At 43.9% G+C, this 18,753-nt stretch overlaps 1 protein-coding gene across 4 annotated transcripts in view; it reads left to right on the top strand.

The window, feature by feature from the left end:
• Nucleotides 1-18,753, top strand: part of Bach2 (BACH transcriptional regulator 2) — a 336,475-nt gene that overhangs the window by 253,171 nt on the left and 64,551 nt on the right. For all 4 annotated transcript variants that reach the window (XM_075971275.1, XM_075971277.1, XM_075971276.1 and 1 more), the window contains one exon: nt 5,812-6,066. In XM_075971275.1, coding sequence (XP_075827390.1) covers nt 5,812-6,066 — 255 coding nt within the window. The remainder of the gene's footprint in view (nt 1-5,811; nt 6,067-18,753) is intronic.

Raw genomic sequence — 18,753 nt, 5'->3', positions numbered from 1 at the left:
GAGCCATTGTAAGAAGTGTAGGGAAGGAGACAGCAAAAATATTTGGCAAAGACCCTTGAGAGAATGATGTCTGAAATACCTTCAGATATGAATGCTCCACAGCCACAGACCCAGAAGACTGGAAGGAGAAAAGCCAGAGCTTATCACGGTCACATTATCCCATGGGGAAATGTGTGATAGAGAGAAAATCACAGTCACATTATCGCATGGGGAATGTGTGATAGAGAGAAAATCATGGTCACATTATTCCATGGGGAAGTGTGTGATAGAGAGAAAATCTTCAACAGGGGAGGAAAAAAAACAAAACTAAAGTGCTGGACTGCTCCCTCCCCTCTCTTCCCCTCTCTCCTCTCCTTTCTTTCCCTCCCCTGTCTTTCCTTCTTTCCCTTCCTCTCTCTCCCTCCCCTTTCTTCTCCCTCTTTCTCTCCCTCCACTCTTCTCCTCTCTCAACTCCTTTCTCTCCCCTCTCTTCTCCCTCTCTCCCCTCCTTTCTCTCCCTCCCCATTCTTCCCCTCTCTCCCCTCCTTTCTCTCTCCCCTCTCTCCTTCTCTTCTCTTCCCCTCTCTCCCCTCCTTGCTCTCCCTCCCCTCTCTTCTCCCACTCTCTGCCCCCCTTTCTCCCTTTCTCTCTGAAGGTTCTTGCTGTGTGACAGAGGTTAGCCTCAAATTTGTGGTGTTGCCTCAGCCTCCCCAGGGCTGGGATTCTGAGGTCAGGTTCTTAGTTGAAGCAATGTGAGTAAAAGGATGTGGAATGGGTGGAGACCTCATCCCACAGCAAGAGCATCTGTGAAGCACCTGTTGCTAACATCGGGCATCCTGGTGAAATGCTGTTTTCCCCAACCTCGGCAAGCAAACGTTTTTCTTCTCATCTGTTCAGTGTTACAGCAGAGCCACTGGCAGCACGGTCAGTCACTAAAATGCACAAAGCATCCATAAAAAGGAGTTGATGTTTTGTTTACAGACAGCATTATCTTCACTGCATAAATGCTATAGAAGCTTCAGGAAAGGCCATGGAACTAATATTAGGCAAGGTTTCAGATACAAAATCTTTACACATAATTGTTTCTTGTATAATGTGCAGTGTAGCTAAGTATTGGAATATTTGCCTAGAATTCTAGCAAGAGGCTCTGAGTTTGATCTTCATCATCAAATATAAAATTATTTATATATTAACAATGAAAAATCAAGTTGACACTTTAAAATAATGTTCGGAGGCTTAGGTATAAATTTGAAAATATATTAATATTCATAGAGCACTAAAACTTTATTTTAGATTTGATACCAGAGAAGTACTATATATTTCTTAAAAGTTACATAATTGGGTTTTATCAAGTGAAAACTTTAAGAATAAATATTAAGAGAAGAAGACAGGCAATGGCTGACTGGAGGGAGATATTGACATGTCACATAAAATATTGTTGAGAGCAGTCAGAACTCTCAAGAGTCCACAGCAAGAAACAGATAACCTGATTTGAAATGGAAAGTGTCTCATGTCTGTCACATACATTCCCAATATTCAGAAGGCAGAGGTAGAAGGATCTAGTGTTGAAAACTAGCCTGGGCTATAAAGCAAGACCCAGCTTCAAGAATTAAATTTAACGTGGTGGTGCACAACTTTAATCCCAGCCCTCAGGAGGCAGAAGCAGGCAGATCTCTAAGGTCGAGGCCAGCCTGGTCTACAGAGTGAGTTTCAGGAAGGTATCAGGTACAGCTGCAAGGATGCCCAGTGTTGGCAGGGATGTCAAGAGCCAGTGCTCATATGCTCCTAGGGAGACGTAAGATGATACAGCTGTGTGAGAAAACAATGTCAGTTTCCTAAAACCCTAAACTTGTATGTGCCCTGGAAGAAACTCAGGTACCTGTCCATAGGAAGTCTTAAGCACTGATGTTCCCAGCAGCTTTAGTTATAGGGGTCTCAAACTGGAAACAGTCCAGTTATCCATCAGTAGCTATGGATGGCTTACGACTTGTAAATGCAGCAAATACAATTCAGCAATAACATAACAAACTCTCCTATTTTACTAAGTTTTAGTTGGCATACAAAGTAATGGATTTTGCCTGCATTATTGACTTTCGAATATTTTTATTATTTGATCGTTTCATACAGTGTATTTTTATCATACTTGTTCCTAGTCTTTCCCCTAACTCCTCCCAGATCCATTTCTACCTCCCTACCTCCCAAATCATGTTTCCCCCCCGTCCCTCCTTCCCTCCCTCCCTCCCATCAAGTTCAATTTGTGCTGCCCATTCATTTATGTACTCGTGCTGTGTGACCATCTACTGGAACTTCCATGGACTTACCAGAAACCACACCCTTAAAGAAGACTGGCTTTCCCTACCCAAGGAGTGATCAACTGCCCATAGCTACTCATTTATGGGTGGAGGCTCATGAACCCTTTCTTCTTCTGTGCTAGAATGCTGATTGGCTTGATCTTGTGCTAGAATGTTGCTTCGCTTGATCTTGTACAGATCTTGTACAGCCCCTGCTGCTGACAGTCCATGAGTATATCAGTCCTGCCAAGCCCTGCTGGAACACTTGTAGATGGAAGTTTCTGTCCTACCTGGTCCCACAGCCATTCAGTCCCAAATAAACACACAGAGGTTCATATTAATTATAAACTGTTTGGCCTATTGTTTAGGCTTATTACTACCTATTACAATTTAAATTAACCCATAATTCTTATCTATGTTTAGCCACTTGGCTTGGTACCTTTCTCAGTAAGGCATTCTCATCTTGCTTCCTCTGCTTCTGGATGACAACTGCATCTCTGCCTTTCCTCTTCCTAGAATTCTCCTAGTCCGATTGCCCCACCTATACTTCCTGCCTGGCTACTGGCCAATCAACATTTTATTAAACTGCATGACGAATCTTTACAGTATACAAAAGCATTATCCCATAGCATTTCTCCCTTTTTTTCTTTTCAAAACTAGACCCTGCGGCTGGAGAGGTGGCTCAGAGGTTAAGAGCACTGAATGCTCTACCAGAGGTCCTGAGTTCAATTCCCAGCAATCACATGGTGGCTCACAACCACCTGTAATGAGATCTGATGCCCTCTACTGGCCTATAAGATATGTGTAGGCAGAATACTATATAAATAATAAATAGATAAGTCTTCAAAACTAGACCCTGAATCTAATCTCCTTTGTTTAGTTTTTTCCCTCACCATTATCCATAACAACTTGTAACCAACTCACTAAACATCCAACATTGTTTTGCTCTGATTCTTCTCAACTTCTGTCTCTTAGAATCTTTCTGTCTCTCTTCCACCATCGTCCCTAAACCTTTCAGAGGGGTTTAACATAGTGGTCTCCTTTGTTCTGAGCATTCCATGACTTTTATTCTCTGCGCTTTAACCAGCTGTAAGTTTCTGCATTTAGCCACCATTCACTGCACAGAGAAACTTCTCTGCTGAGGTCTGGAAGCTGCACTAATCTATGTGTAGAGATAAGAATCTAGAAGGCAATCCATTTTGCAGGGTGATAGTAGCAGATGCACCTCTGGGGCCTAGGAGTTCCCTAACCATGGTTCTTGGTCAGATTTACAGTACCAGGCATTTGTTTCCTCCTGAACGAAAAGCCTTAAATTCCATCACAAAGTGATTGGTTACTCCCATAATAATAATTGTGCCACTATTGCACCCATTGGAGTATCATGCCATGCCAGTTATTATTGTAATTCACAAGGTTCACAGACTGTTGATGACACTTTCTCCCAGCAGCCTCCATAGCACCTCTAGGACTATGAGCGCTAACCAGCTGGAAGAAAACTTCCTGGTCAGTGCTAACTTGATTTTGTCATGTCCTGTGACAAAGGTTTTGGTGAACAGGCAAGGTGAACAATAAGTGCTGGTGAACAGGCAAGACCAATAGCAAAATCGTATATTGTTTTAGGAGTATCTGGCACCTCTAGTCAGCATCGTGAGGGGAGGTATCCCACACCTGGTAATGGGGTTTTTATTCGGCATCTTATGGCTTCTGGGAGGAGTATAGTCTCCTGTGTGGGATACCTACAGTTAAACATGTTTATATGTTTAGGAAGCCTATAAAATGGCAGATTTCCATATGGCTTTTCTAAAATCTTTAGTGTTAGTTATCCCTGCCTCCTCTGCCCTACCCTCCCATCTCTCTCCTCACTAACATGATATTTTCATAGACATATATCATATACTTTGCTAATTTATCATCCCACTACCTTCACCTGTTCCTCTGTCCTCCACCACCACTTGCTGGCGTATGAGTGTGTATTTAATTCTAGATTCTGCATATAAAAGAAATGAGTTATTTTATCTTCCACTGTTATTTTCTTTTGTTCTCTTTTAATATAGACTCCTTCTAATTTCATGTTTAGATCGAGATTTTGCACGTAAGAAAAAACGCACAACATTTGTCTTTCCAAGTCTACCTAATTTCACGTTCCAGTTCCACACATTTTCCTGCTAATAATGACTCAGGTCTTCTTTAAGACTGAATAAAACTCTGTTGCGTATGTGCACGGCATTTTCTGTATTCATTAGTCTGAATATTGGCATCTAGGCTGTTTCTTTCCATTTCCTGGCTATTTCTACTGCGCTGCAAGAAATACAGATGTGCAGGTATCTCTGTGGTCAGCTTAAACTCACGTAGGTGTATGCCTTAGAATTGCACGTCTGTATCGTATGAGTAGCCTACTTTCAGCTTCTGACACACCTCCACGCTGGTTTCCATAGCGACTGCACTAGTTTATGTTCTCAGCAACAGAATGGAAGGAGGAACAAACCTTGGCTCTATCCAGCAGCATGAGTGGATGACAAAATAATTGTTCTGAGTAAGATAATTCAGACAGGGTAGCACATTATTCCATTTAAATAAAACTCTAGAAGAGGCCAACAGATGTCAGAAAGCTGAGCAGTGGGGACAGGGCTGCTGATGGGTGTAAGGGCTGCAGGGGGCTTTGGGTGCTGATGGTATGTTCATCTTGATCGTGTTGACGGCTTCCCAGTTGCATACGCCTGTCAGATGGCAATTGCATACTCCAAATATTTAAGCATCATATACTAAAGCTGTTTTCAAAAGCAAAAATAAAGACAGGGGAAAGAAGGACTTGCTACTGGGGTTTATGCTGGTAGTAGGCCTTCCTGAAAACCCAACCTTTGATTCAGCTGTGGACAGTGTATTTTAAAATTACTCCCAGACTACTATTGAAAGCAAAGGAGTCTTTGTAAATCTTACTCTGAGTGTATCTTTTCTCATGGTTCCTATTGCAATGTTGTTTCCTTAAAGATGTTCATTGGGCCCTCTGAGACAATGAAAGCATTGTTCCATATCTGAGACAGGAATGACCGCCATAGTGTGAAGGGTAAAGGGTGGATGAAATAGCAGACCTACATCTACTCGTTATTGATCCATTGAATCATAGCTCATGATGTAATATGTAGTCTACTTAGCATCTTTGCCAAATTTCGACTTAGGAACTTGCATGTATTTCACCAAAACAGCATCTCAAAGACTTCAAAATGATGTGTTTCCTTTTAACACAAATCTCAGTTAGTAAGACTTTACACACAAATCCATTTTAGCCTCCTAATGAAATCGAAACTACCCAGTGTTACGGTGTTCCATTAAAAGATGCAGGGTAAAGAAATGTAGTTGAATGGAAGGGAAGCAATAGGTTGCAGCCTTCAGACGTTTCTGACTTTGTTACGCCAACCCAGAACGGCTGTGCTACTTAGCAGCCCTCTCCCCTCTGCCAGGCTGGGGGGCCTAGGAGCAATGATGGTCCTCCTTACCTTCTCTGTCTCTTACGGGACACTGACCCAGCCTTTCTCTCTTCCAGGGTTTGAACGGCATGTCTGTGGATGAGAAGCCTGACTCCCCCATGTATGTGTATGAGTCCACAGTCCACTGTGCCAACATCCTCCTCGGCCTCAATGACCAGCGGAAAAAGGACATCCTCTGTGATGTGACTCTGATCGTGGAGAGGAAGGAGTTCCGAGCCCACCGGGCCGTGCTGGCCGCGTGTAGCGAATACTTCTGGCAAGCCCTGGTTGGACAGACAAAAGATGACCTCGTGGTCAGCTTGCCTGAAGAGGTACGATTACTTGGTGTGTTTTGTGTGGTTGTTACAGGAGGTTTGTTGACTTATTTAAAAAAAAAAAACTGGCAAAGGAGGCGGTAGAAGTTACATGCGTACGATGCTTGCATTGGTGTTCACGTCACCCCCATGTTGGCTTGTAGGATAGTCAGCTTCTGTTTGATGCACTTGCAGCCTCAGCGGCATGAATGCAAAGTGAGCGTGCTTCTTTAAGGGAAAAGAGCCTCACCTGGGGCCCAGACCCTCACAGTTTCTACTTCACTTAAACTTTGGGGTTTGAACGGTGGAGCCTCAGTCTGATGCAGTCCTCTGTGTAGGATTTGAATCACGGCTATGTCTTCTGTCTTTCAAATGGATCATTAGATTTCCCCTGAGAATAAAACAGCGAAAGAATTCACAGGACCTTCCTTGCTTAGGAATTTTAAAAAAACAAAGCCACCCGCATGTCTCACCACTAATGCAGTGAGATTCTAAGAAGTGTCGATTTGTTTTTCTCATCAGTATTGAAAATATCCCCTACTCAGGTTTTCTAACTGCTTTGGTAAAGACAGTCATTTTGGTACTTTGGGGACATGAATAGCCTGGCTTACTGTGTGTAAAGATGACAGTGGTTGAGAGGCAGGGGACCCAGAAGATGGGCTTCACAATGGTAGACCGTAAAATTGATCACTCTTCAAATTGTTTATGATTCCTCAATCGTTCTGAGTCCCCATATTTTTGGAAGACTGGGGAGACTGCTGTGCACCCTTGAACTCTGCGTGTGGGACGGAGTATTCTCTGTGTACCACCAGCACGATGTACAACTCAGAGTCATGAACAGCTGTTTGTAAGCTGGGTACTGCGCGGCCCACAGAGACACAGGTCATGTCCTCACCCTCATGAACGAGGTCCAGCGTCACCTCCTCCGCTTCCCAGCAGTCTCACGAGACATCTAAGACCTAAATCAGGAGTTAAAGATGAGAACTGCCACTCAGTTCCAGGCTTCCAAGCCTAGATGCCTTCAGAAACAAAGAACAATGTTAATGGGTCGATGGTTGTATGTTAAACAGTAGGGAGTGGTGGAGTGAGCACCTCCTCGGAATCTAACAGGGAAGAAACAGGCAGAAAGGGGTAGAGGTGCAGCTCAGTGTTGGAGCACTTGCCTAGCATGTTCAGTCCACAGCACGAGAAACAACGTGTGGGATGGAAGAGACCCAAGAGTCCAGTCCCTTGCTAGACAGTGTTTGTGACTGCCTGCACAGAGCAGAATGGCCAGCCAGTGAACCCCCTAAGTTTGAAATATCTTCACATAGGTATCCTTTCATAGTCACCATAGGCTGCTCCATTCTCATTTCTTGCACAAGAATAAACCATTCAAAGATGGAGTAACTAGGGTCAAGTCAGGGAGCAAACTGTTAGGCAGCAGGTAGCAAGAGAAGACAGAGCAATGGCAGCTGTGGAGTGTCCCTGAGCAGGGTGGACATTTCCCTGTTGAGCTGAATGGAGGCGTAGCAGTCAGGGAGTTGCTGCTAGGATTAGCCGAGATCATAAATGTCAAAGCTTCCGATCCAGCCCATCCTGTAGTAGGCCATTTGTCAGATGTAAGTCTTTCTTTCTTCCCCATATGGGAGTAAGAACACCTTCCCTCTTTACTCCAACTCTAGAATTCTCTGGAACTATTGACAGAACTTCCAGTAATTCAGAGTAGTCTCAGGAAGTGGTGCTCGGTGTGTATTTATTAGTGTTTTCTGTTTGAGAGACAGTTTGTGTGTGCATTACTCATTTCCAAACATTAGGTATTAAAATGTACACACAAATGAAAATCTTACTTTATGTCATGAGTCTTTTCTCAATGATAGGTTAGCCCCGCCTCATGCTTCCTAGAATACCCTAAGCCCCAACCTGTTTCCAATCATAACTTAAATCCTGGTCTGCTTAACCTCTCTGAGCCAGGTTCTTACTTTTAAGAATCTCTAACATTCTGAAGCCCTTAAATTATTTATCAAATTATAATACATATCCAGTAAAATGTAAAGAAGATCAAGCTATAAATAATGTTCCAAAACCAGAAGTTTCTTCTCCAATCAAACCCTTGAGACAAATGCTGCTTTCTAGGGCATTGCTCAATCTGTTCAAAGTAAGAGGACGCTGACTGCCGCCACATGGACATCCAATAAAAGTCTACTTGACTTTTTGATTGTGTTAGTAAAGAGTGTCTTGGCTGTGTATTGGTCTTGTTGCTTCTGGCCCCCATAAAGTGACTTTTGTTTCTCTAGTCCCTGTATCATCTACATTCATGGGTTTCTCAGCTTTCTGTCACTGGAAAAAAAAAAACCCTGAGAAGAGCAGTTTAAAGGCAGAAAAATTCTTTTGGTTCACTGTATCAGCCCATAATCACCTATTTCTGTAGTTTCTAGGCCTGGGGTGACACAGAGCACCATGGCAGAAGGGTACCGAAGAGCAGAGTTGGTCACCTGATAATGGCTATGAAGCAGAGAGAGTAGATAAAGAGCCAAGTAGTATACATCCTTCCTCCCACTCAGTCCTGCCTTCTGTAGTTCCCACCTCTCACAGTGGTCCTTCAGATGAGTATCCATTCATCGTGGATTCATTCAGCGGTGAGCTTAGATCCCTCCATGATCCAGTTACCTCCAAACATTGCTGCATTGGAAACCACAACTTCAGTTGTGCCTTGGGCGACATCTCAGACTTAAACTACTAAAACCTTCTCCTTGTTTGTGTTCCTGGAATCTTCAGTTATAAGTAGATACAACCATTTTCCCTTGCTTAACATGAGTTTATATTAATAGTAACACAGCTCTTCAGCATCTCTCTAGTGTGTCTTAATCATTGTGCTATTGCTGTGAAGAGGCACCATGACCAAGGCAGCTCTTAATGAAAGAAACCATTTATATGGGGGCTTGCTTCAAGTTTCAGAAGTTTAGTCCACTACCATGTTGGCAGGGAGCATGCTGGCATGCATGCAGGCAAACACTGGAGCAGTAGCCGAGAGCTGTATCATGATCAATGGCAGAGAGAGAGACTCTGGGCCTGGCATGAGTTTCTGAAACCTCAAAGCCCACCCCAGTGACACACTTCTAACAAGGCCACACCCCCTAATCCTTCTAATCTTTTTAAATCATGCCTCTCCCTGGTGACTAAGCATTCATATACATGAGCCTATGGAGACCCTTCTCATTCAGACTACCACATAGTGGGACCTATAAGCGAGCCCCAGTGGCATTTTCCTTTGCAGATCCACAAGTGTCCCAAAGGCTGCCTTGGAGAGCCTTTCCTCTCTATTCAGAACATGTGTCCGTGGCCCCATGCACTAGACTGCAGCTTCTTGCTGCTTGCTGTGTGCACACTGAAGACTCCTTGTAGGCTCACACTTAGCTCAGTGGATGACATCGCAGAATCCGAATGAAATGGCAAATAAGTGAGCACCACACTAAAGAGTAACCACTAGGAATTAACTGTATTCGAGTCTTCTAAGAAAAAGCTTTAGATTCGCTCCCTAGAAATCTTTAACTTCATATAATCCCATCATTAAATTTGAATTTCTAGCGTGTCCTCACTCTTGCTCACACTTGCCACACCTCTTTGAACTAGGAAAGTTCCCAAAGCAAACTGCAACCCTGTCCCTCCCGTCCTCTCTAGTTGAGGCCCAGCTCAGCTCTTCTCTTCAGCTGCCGTCCAGCCCTACATCGCCCTGACTCACGATTGCCTGTGATTAAAAGCCCTTCAGGACAGGCTCTAAATTGAACACCTATCCTGAGCACAGAGCCAACCCCTCCCCCTCCCCAAGTCACCAGCTCCAGCCTGGAAAACCATCAAGGCAAATTTTCCAGGCAGAGGAGCCATTGGCTGAAGTATCGTTTGAACCTCTGTGCCCTCTTGTGTGAAGGCTCAAGCAATCAGCGTCCTTGGACCATTTCCTCGTGGGTTTATCCATTCATTAAACAAACAGCTGTCCAAGTCCTACTGTGCACACAGAAGGACTGTTCCGGGTGCTGGGTGAACCTCACTTAGATTCTAAAAGGAAGGAAATTGGTAGATATCAAATGTACTTCGTTAGATGCCTTTGGGGAAAACAAAACAGAAGAGGGGGCTATGGAATGTCACGTCACAGGTATTGAGGTCTTAGACAGGAAAGTCAAGGAAGGCTTGTTTGCAAGGGTAGCTTTTGAGGACAGAGAGGTGGGAGATGAAGGGTCGGCCATGTTGACAGCTGGAGAGTGAGCAGGTGAGTTAGTGAGGCAGAAGAGTAACAAGGAAAGGCCTAGCGACTGAAGCCGTCCCAGATGCCCGACACAGTATCAGAATGAGGAAGGGTGCCACATTCTGTGTCAGAGAGGAGATGAGGCCAGATGCTGACCCCGCTAGACACTTGACCTTTTCATAGAATAAACAGAAAGGCCACTGAAGGGTTTCACAAGCGATTGTTTTGATGACTGTGTACACGGACATAGATCGAAAGAGGCCAAGGGGAGAAGCAGAGCAGTAGACACTGGCGTAGCTAAGACATAGTGTGAGGACCCCAGTAATGGCAGGGAGGGATGCTCGTGCCAGATTCTGGGGCTGTTCTGAAGACAGAGCTCAGGGGATCTCCTTACAAGCTGGGTATAAGAGCAGAGAGAAGGAAAAGGAGGAGCAGTTAACTCCAAAGATGATGGAAGCATCATGTTACCGTCAGCTGAGCCAGTCTAGACTGGAAAGTTGTGGGTGCAGAGGGCCAAGCAGGACTGGGAGTCCGTGCGTAGGGGTGAAGTCTGCGATGCTTGTCAACATCCAGGTAGAAGTGTTTAATGCCCAGTTTTATATATGCATATACATACTTTATATATTTATATGTTTTTTCATAGGCCAAGTCTAGCCTGGAGTTAGGAATTTGAATATCCGAGTATTAAAGGCCACTCAGCAGTGGGGAGTGCTGCTTGTGATTTTGTTGAGCAGTTGGCAGGCAGATGCAGAAGCAGAAAACCAACCCACCTGTGTTCCGCAGAAAGGACTCATTTGGGCGGACTGTGAGGCTGCTCAAGCAGAGAGCCGGGCCGGTGGCTGAAGGGAAATAGCTGTTAAGTCGGAAAAGACTGCAGCATGCTTGCACACCGCACACACAGTACTAGTGTCTACCACACACACTTTTCCTTCCCTTCCTGGACACACAAAGAAAGGTTGCCCTGGTAATCAACTAGGTCACGCCACTCAGTGTAGCCAATGGCGTGAAGATGGGCTATCTTGTCGCTTCTGGCCTGAGACTGTTAAAAGTAGGTCTGAGTCCTTCTTGACTTTTCTCTTCAATTTAGCTGGTGTCCAAGAACTTAGTGAAGCTGAGACTCAAATCCCCGAGTCAATGTTGAAGGACAGCTATCTGGCTCACATTCCTCTGGTTTTTACTGTTTCTTATGTATATGCAATATGTTCTGACTACATTCATCCCTCATTACCCCCTGCCATCGGTCTTTCTTCCCCTCTGAACATGACAAGTTCCCCAGTGGGTAGCCTGTGAGAAGCTGATACTCTCCACTCTCCGCCAGCAATAACCGTGAGCAGTCATTATCTCCTCAGGATGGAGTGGGGTCCCATAAAACCTCCTCTAGTCTTGATGAAATGTTGGAGGCCCAATCTTGTTGTCATAGCGTATCGAGATGGCAACACTCCCTGGGGTGTCCTCATCCTCTGGCACTTACGTCCTCTCTGCTCCCTCTTGTGTCCCTTGAGCCTTCAGGGGTTGGTCTGGTGTCCCATTTAAAGCTAAGCATTCTTTTGTCCCTTATCCGGAGCACTTGGACTAGACGTGAGTACTGCGTTAACAGTTGCCCTCTGCAAAAGGAAGCCTCCCTGTTTCGCCAGATCACATCGTACCATGAGTGCATGAGTAAGAAACAGACTTACGTGTGAAGCCATTAAAACCTAGTGTTTGAAGCCAGGTGGTGGTGGAACACAACTTTAATCCCAGCAGTCGGATCTCAAGGCCAGCCTGGTCTACAGAGTGAGTTCCAGGGCAGCCAGCCAGTGCTACACAGAGAAACCCTGTCTTAAAAAATAAAATAAAATAAAAAAGGATTCCCACCCCAAATCTAGTTAGGCATTGTAAAGCAGACTTATAGCCACTTGTAAAACTGAAACAGTAGGATTATTTGAGCCCAGCCTTGGCAATTGTGAGACCTCCCATCTCAGAAGAGAGAGGGAAGAAGGGAAGGAAGGAGGGAGGGAGGGAGGGAAGGAGAGAGAGAGAGAGAGATAGGTAGAAAGAAAGGAAGAAAGAACAGTAGAGCTAACCGATTCCATTACTTAAGCTAATAGAAAATTTCCAGAAGGAAAAGAAAACTGGATTGATTCTCTAGGAAACAGGAAAAATGCCCATGAGTGCACAGGAGAAGTCAGGGTCTACTGACCAAGGAACTGACTCAACTTTGCAAAACTATATCCTTCTCAGAGTGGCGGGGTGGACCTAGGTGATCCCTGAGGTGTAAACCCTATCTTACAGGTCTCTGATCCCTGAAATGTTCTAGGTTGGAGGGAGAGAGAAGTAGTGTTGCTGGCCAGGAATTGAGGGAGTGCTTGGATTGGGAAGCAGAAAAAGACCTTGGATATGGGAAACAAGCTGTTCAGGAAGGGAAAGAACCATAAGACTCCAGAAAGGACTCCTGTGCAGGTCTGCGGCTCCTTTCCGTCAGCACCCTTAATTCTAAGGTGATGTCTCACATGTTCCCACGAGACAGTAGCAAAAGAGCGCAGAGGACAGGGGATGCCTGCACGACAACCCAGAACAGAGGCAGAGTATGCGAGATGCAGGCAGAGCGTGAGTCCTCAACCATCTCAGGGTTTATAGTCCTGAGAAAATAATTTCATTTAATGACCTCCATTTCAATATGCGTATGCAGAGAGTAGCAATGCTGGCTCCCAGCTTGACAGGCGGGTTGCCATTCAGATTAATGAAACGTGATATGCTCAACTTCTTGGAAGGCTGGCGCTGTAGAAACAGTAGGTGTTATTATTCCCATAAAAGGAGAGAACAGTCTTTGCTGGTGAGATGGCTCTTAGCTCAGAATCCTCATTAGAAGCCGTGTTGCAATTTTCCAAGTTGCATTAGTGAGACTTGGCAGGAGATGAAAAAAAAAAGCAAATAAATAAGAAGTCAAAATATTCTGGGCAACTACTTACAGGCAAGTAGGAAGTTTTCAAGTGTTAGCGTTGAGGGCTGATAATTCTGAAATGCCTGAAGGCAGAATTTATTTATAGTAAGGCAAAGGTGACTTCCAGCCCTGAAACTGGGACCTTGGTCTCAGTGGGGGTGAATGAAAGCCCAGCCATGGGCAGGGAGCGGGGGCTGTAAAGGTTGTCTCTTTGGAGGCTATAGGATGCTGCTGACAGCAGGGAGGGGAGCCAATGTGGACAGCCACAGGAACAGCTAATTTTAAATGAGACACACATAAGCTGTTTTCAAACCTGTTGCCTTTTTTTTTTTAATCCTGAGGCTAGTGCATCCTATTTAAAGAAACATTCAGAAACATGTTCCTCTTTTGGCGTAGTGGCAGGACTTGAATATACGAAAAGCCAGACCCATATAAAAAGTATTTTTAAGTGGCCTGATTTCAGAGGCATTTTAAAAGTCTCTTTCCATTATGCCTGCTTATCCTTGATATGAAGTGACCACAGTGATCAGCATTTGATATGAATCTGTAACATGTCCTTTAACCACAGTGTTGTCCAAACTAAATTTTGTGAAGTAATTTGTGTATTCATTCACTTTTAAGCTTTTTCTAAACATATGATCAAAATATCCCTTACATTTCTTTCTCCTATAATGGAGACTCTTAGCTGTCTCAATTAAAGTTAATAATAGCTTTTAAGACAAAGTTCAGAGCTATAAAGTTCCTCACTTGATCAGTAATCATAACTATTACTTTGTCATATTTAATCATAGGACCCAGGCCTCTAACAGGGTATTTAATTAAACTTTTAATTCATGATAAGAAGTTAAATAGCACTTGAGAGAGGTTTTAAAAAATTATTTCACTTCCCAACCAGATTACAAAAAAAAAAAAAAAAGAAGAAGAGGAAGAAGGTGTGATAAAGAGACAGGATGGCTGGAAGCCAGGGAATTGTGGGTCATGTCAACACGAGCTGGCAATAAGCCACTGTCCAATTAGCGTGGCTTCGTGGCTACCCAGTAATGAGTGCTGAGGAAGAGTGAGTCAGCCGTGATGGAGTGGCACTCATTTGATCCAGCGCCTCTTAGAACAGCTTTCTAACTCTCCATCATCGCCCGGCCTACCTTGCCAATGAGAATGCAGGGCTGTTGAGGCTAAAAGCTGAATGGGAGAGAAACTTATATATTGTGTATCTTATTTCTCTTTGCTTCCTGAAAACTGAGATTGCAATGAAATGGGGAAAGCAGGGTGTGATCTAGAAATGAGTCATAAAAAAAACACAATTTCCATACAAAAATACCCCAAGTTGGAGTCCTGGAGTGGTTTTTTTTGTTCCGTCTTTTTTTGGCAGTTTTAACATCTGGCACAAGTTCGAGGCTATCAATAAAGTTACCTAGTAATCTTAATAGATTCACATTCCACTCGAAACTTGGAATGTCACCAGACTGCTTCAGGTTCTGGCTCTATTGTTGGGATGTTCGTGGCATTTCTGGGGGGTGTACAGTCATGAACACGGAAAGCCTTTGAAGGACATTCTTACGTATGAACACCTGCAGTCTTGATCGGACAGACGTGAAGTGAGCCAGGAGAGTAATTCGGGAATTGTTAAATAAAACGTATCGTATACAAACATGGAGAGATATGTGGTTGTCAGTTTAAAAGGCAGTGATTTCAGTTCTTAGGAGCACGGGAGGAACAGACACTTTACGTGCAGTGCTTGGTTAATGCCAGGCATTGTTTGTTTTAGTTCTTAACCAAATCCCCAGGCCGTATAAAGGATCGGTTTGTTTTGTTTTGAGAATTGGAGCAATTATGTACCCGCACTTTCGGTTTCCTGTTACTCCACACTCGTCCCTTTTGTCCGCATTAACTTGGTGCCCATAGTAAAATTCGTCACTTTGTCATAGACGTCTGAAATATGTAGAAAGTCTCTCTGACGTTGGGCCACTTTGAGACTAGCTAGTGATACTGGACTGAGATGGACTTCCGTGCACAGCCTGGGGAAGATCGGGTGTGAAGAAGTTAGTGCTTTCGACACCTTAGGTGGGTTGAAGCCAAGCCTCCAACATGAGCACAGTTTTTGACTGACGAGCAGCAAAGAGAAATACTGACAGCTGTTCCCAACCAAGCCAAAACGTTGGCCCGAGGGTGAAGAGAAATGTTGGGCAGTAGCCAATAAAAGATTCCCGAGTTCAGAGAAAATCTAAGAAAAATGGAGGTCACAGTTCCAGGCTTCCACCTTGTGAAATCAGTCGCTCTTCAATTTTACTTTTTTCTATAAAAGATGATAACAAAGTATCACTGCCACTGGCGTTTGCTTTTTGTTCCATTGGGTTTTTTTTTCTTGTTATTCTTTGTGCTCAAAACCAAATGATAGATTATTCTTCCCCAAGGTAACAGTAATAACATCATTCCTGAGAGCAGCCTCAGCAGCCAGAGCCAAGGGGAACAGAGCAGAGTAGGGCACACCGTGGCTACATCTGTGTATCAGGCCGTGCTGAGTGGCACACGTCAGAATGCGTTCAGAGAGCTGAAGAAGAGCATGTTGCCCAGCAGATGCAAGGGCTGGTTCAGTCCTTGGCAGCATTGGAGGGGCAAAGAGAAGAATGAGTCTAAAGAGCGCCTCCTGATGTCATAAATTCTCTACTAGAGTTGTTTTTGCTCATTTCCGAAGGAGAAGGGTAGAGAAAGGGAGGAACATTGCTGAAAGGCAAGGCAAGAAGCTGCTAGCTAGCCCTAAGGGCCTCACTCTGTTTGTGCAGTCTTTCTTACTGACTGTGTTCTTTGGACTGTGTGGGTACTCTTTGTGTCTCTTGCATCTGCAAGTAGACCTGCAAACTGAACTGTGCCTTGCAAGTAAGATGACAAGAAGATTACCGGCATGTCCCACCAGTATTTGGGATGAGGGAGTCCTGTCTTCTGAAAATACAGATACTTTGACTCCTTCCTTTCTTGTTTTTCCCATTATCTCTTTCATTTGTCTTATTGCTCTAAGACTAAGTAGACCAAACATTAGGACACAGGGTAAGCAGGAGAGAGACAGTGGACATCCTTGTTTTATTCCGGATGTTATTGTAAATGCTTTGAGTTTTTCTGTTCAGGATGATGCTGGTTGTGGTTTCCCTGCATGTTGCCTTTTCTGTGCCGAGACATGTTCCCTCTACCCATGGTCTCTCCGAGACTTTTACCATGAAGGTGTGTTGCTGGATTTTGTCAGAGGCCTTTTCTGCATCTAATGAGATGATCATGTGATTTGTGTCCTTTAGTCTGTTGAAACGTTGGGTTGTGCTAAGTGATTTACACATGTTGACCATCTCTGCATCTCTGGGGTGGATACTGCCTGATCCCATGGTTGATAATCTTTTTGCTATGTTCTTCAATTTAATTTGCAAGTATTTTTGAGAGTTTTGTATCCATGTTCATCAGAGATTTTGGCCTATAATTTTTTTTTGGTTGAGTCTTGTCCGGTTTTGATGTCAGGGCAATGATGGCTTCATACTCTGAAATAGTTTGAGAGTATTAGTTCAAGGTCTGGTAGAATTGTGCACTAAATTCATCTGGGCCTAGGAATGGTTTACTTGGGAGATCCTTAATTACTGCTTTAATCTCCCAGAGCTTTAAAGGTCTCTTTAGAGTATTTATTTGATCTGGTTTAATGTTGGTAGGCTGTATATAGGTAGAGATTCATCCATTTCTTATTTTTCAGCTTGATACAAGGTTGATTTTTAAAATATGTTTTTTATGATTCTACTTTGGAGAAAGATTCATGGGCTACTGGGCAAACTATGTATTCCTTATTGTTGGGGTGGGATGTTCTGTGGGTGTCTATTAGGCCCGTTCATTGTAATGTCATTTGACTCTTAGAGTCTCTCTAACTTTTTCCAAGTGACATGTCCATTGATGAGAACGGCCTGTGGAGATCACCCACTGTGCTTATATCAATCTGCAGTTTTAAATCTTACAGTGCTTCTTATAGAATCAAGTGTTCTTGTGTTTGGTCCACATATGCTTAGAGTTGTAATTCCCTGTTGTTGGAGTTTACTTTAATGAGTATTAAGCATCCCTCCTCTCCTCTGACTAGTTTTGGTTTGAATTCAATTTTGTCAGATATTAGGATGGCTATATCTGCTTGCTTCTTGGTCCGGTTTTCTTAGAACACCCTTTTCCATCCTTATCGTTTAAGGTAGTTGCTGGGAATCTCCAGCTTGGGCCCCATTGCAACCCCCTCCCACATGTTCGACTGGGGACTCAGCCCTACTTCTCCATTCCAAACCCTCCCCTTTCAGAAGGCCCTCCAAGGGTCAGCTCCCCTCCCTTCCCCTCACCCTCCCCCAGCTATTCAAGACCACGCCCTCATCTATAGGGTGTTTAAAACTGGGCCCCACAGCATGATTGCTCTCCTGCTTCCCTTCCCCAAGAGTCACCCGGAAATTGTTTCTCTTGAACTAAACCTGGACTTCTAATTTGGCCTGATCTGACTTACTGTATCTGCAGAGAAACCCAATCACCAAAGATTTTGAAATACTTATCAGTAGTGTCTGTTGTTGCTCGTGGGGTGTGTTTCTTAGAGACAACAAGAAGATGGATCCTGTTTTCTGATCCAGTAGGTTAGTTTGTGTCTCTTTATTGGGTGGTTGAGACCATTAATATTAAGAGTTATTGTTAAACAATGTTAATTAGTTTCCAATACAAACATGAGAAACACATAAATGCAAAAATAATAAATAAATGAAATTTTTAAATTCAAAACCATTATGGTGACTGATTAATGAACACTAGTATACAGCCAAGGCAGCCAACTGCACACATCCTCCCTCCATCTCTACTTCTCTTCCTCCTTGTCCCCGTCAGCCACAAGGGGAAAGTCACATCTGTACACTGAAGCAGAGTCTGTGTGAGGGTGGTCTGGCTTCAGCTGTGTCCCCTACTGCTCATCAGGGTTGAGTCCCCTGCTCTGGCTGGCTAGACAGTTGTCCCCTTCCTCCCTCTCTGGTCCACATGTATCCCTTCCAGTGCTACACACTCACTCTGTGAGGACTCCCATCCCTGAGAAAGGACCATTCTTTGCTCAAGGGTGTATGCGTACCTGCAGTCCCCGCTAGAGCCTTCAGAGAAGCTCGGAAGATCTTCTCTTCCGACTAACCCTAGTTGACGTGCTTCGCTCCTAGTGGATTAACTGGTGTCAAATGTCTTCTGGTATAAATGTTCATGAAATACACATCACCTTTGTTGTATAATTTGATCTCTTTAATGCTTTTAGATATAATTTCTAAGTGAAAAAAATACTGAAATTAGAAGAAAAAAAAACTTAACACCATGAAAAAAGCAGTTAGACAAATCTAGTGACATTCCGCAAAATAAACAGCCTGATTGCCTCAGTAGCTCAGTGACGACGCAGAAATGGATCCGACAAGACTAAACAGGATATAAGGACCTTAGACACCAGAAAGAGTAACTAGGGATGCAGCAATGACTTGGTTAGATAGAGCAGTTACCGAGGACGTTATGGGAGAATTGAAAAACTCAAATATGGTCTGCTGTTAGA

This window comes from Microtus pennsylvanicus, chromosome 5 (assembly GCF_037038515.1).
Source record: "Microtus pennsylvanicus isolate mMicPen1 chromosome 5, mMicPen1.hap1, whole genome shotgun sequence".
Taxonomy (NCBI): Eukaryota; Metazoa; Chordata; class Mammalia; order Rodentia; family Cricetidae; genus Microtus; species Microtus pennsylvanicus.
This window is presented reverse-complemented; position numbering and strand designations above follow the sequence as displayed.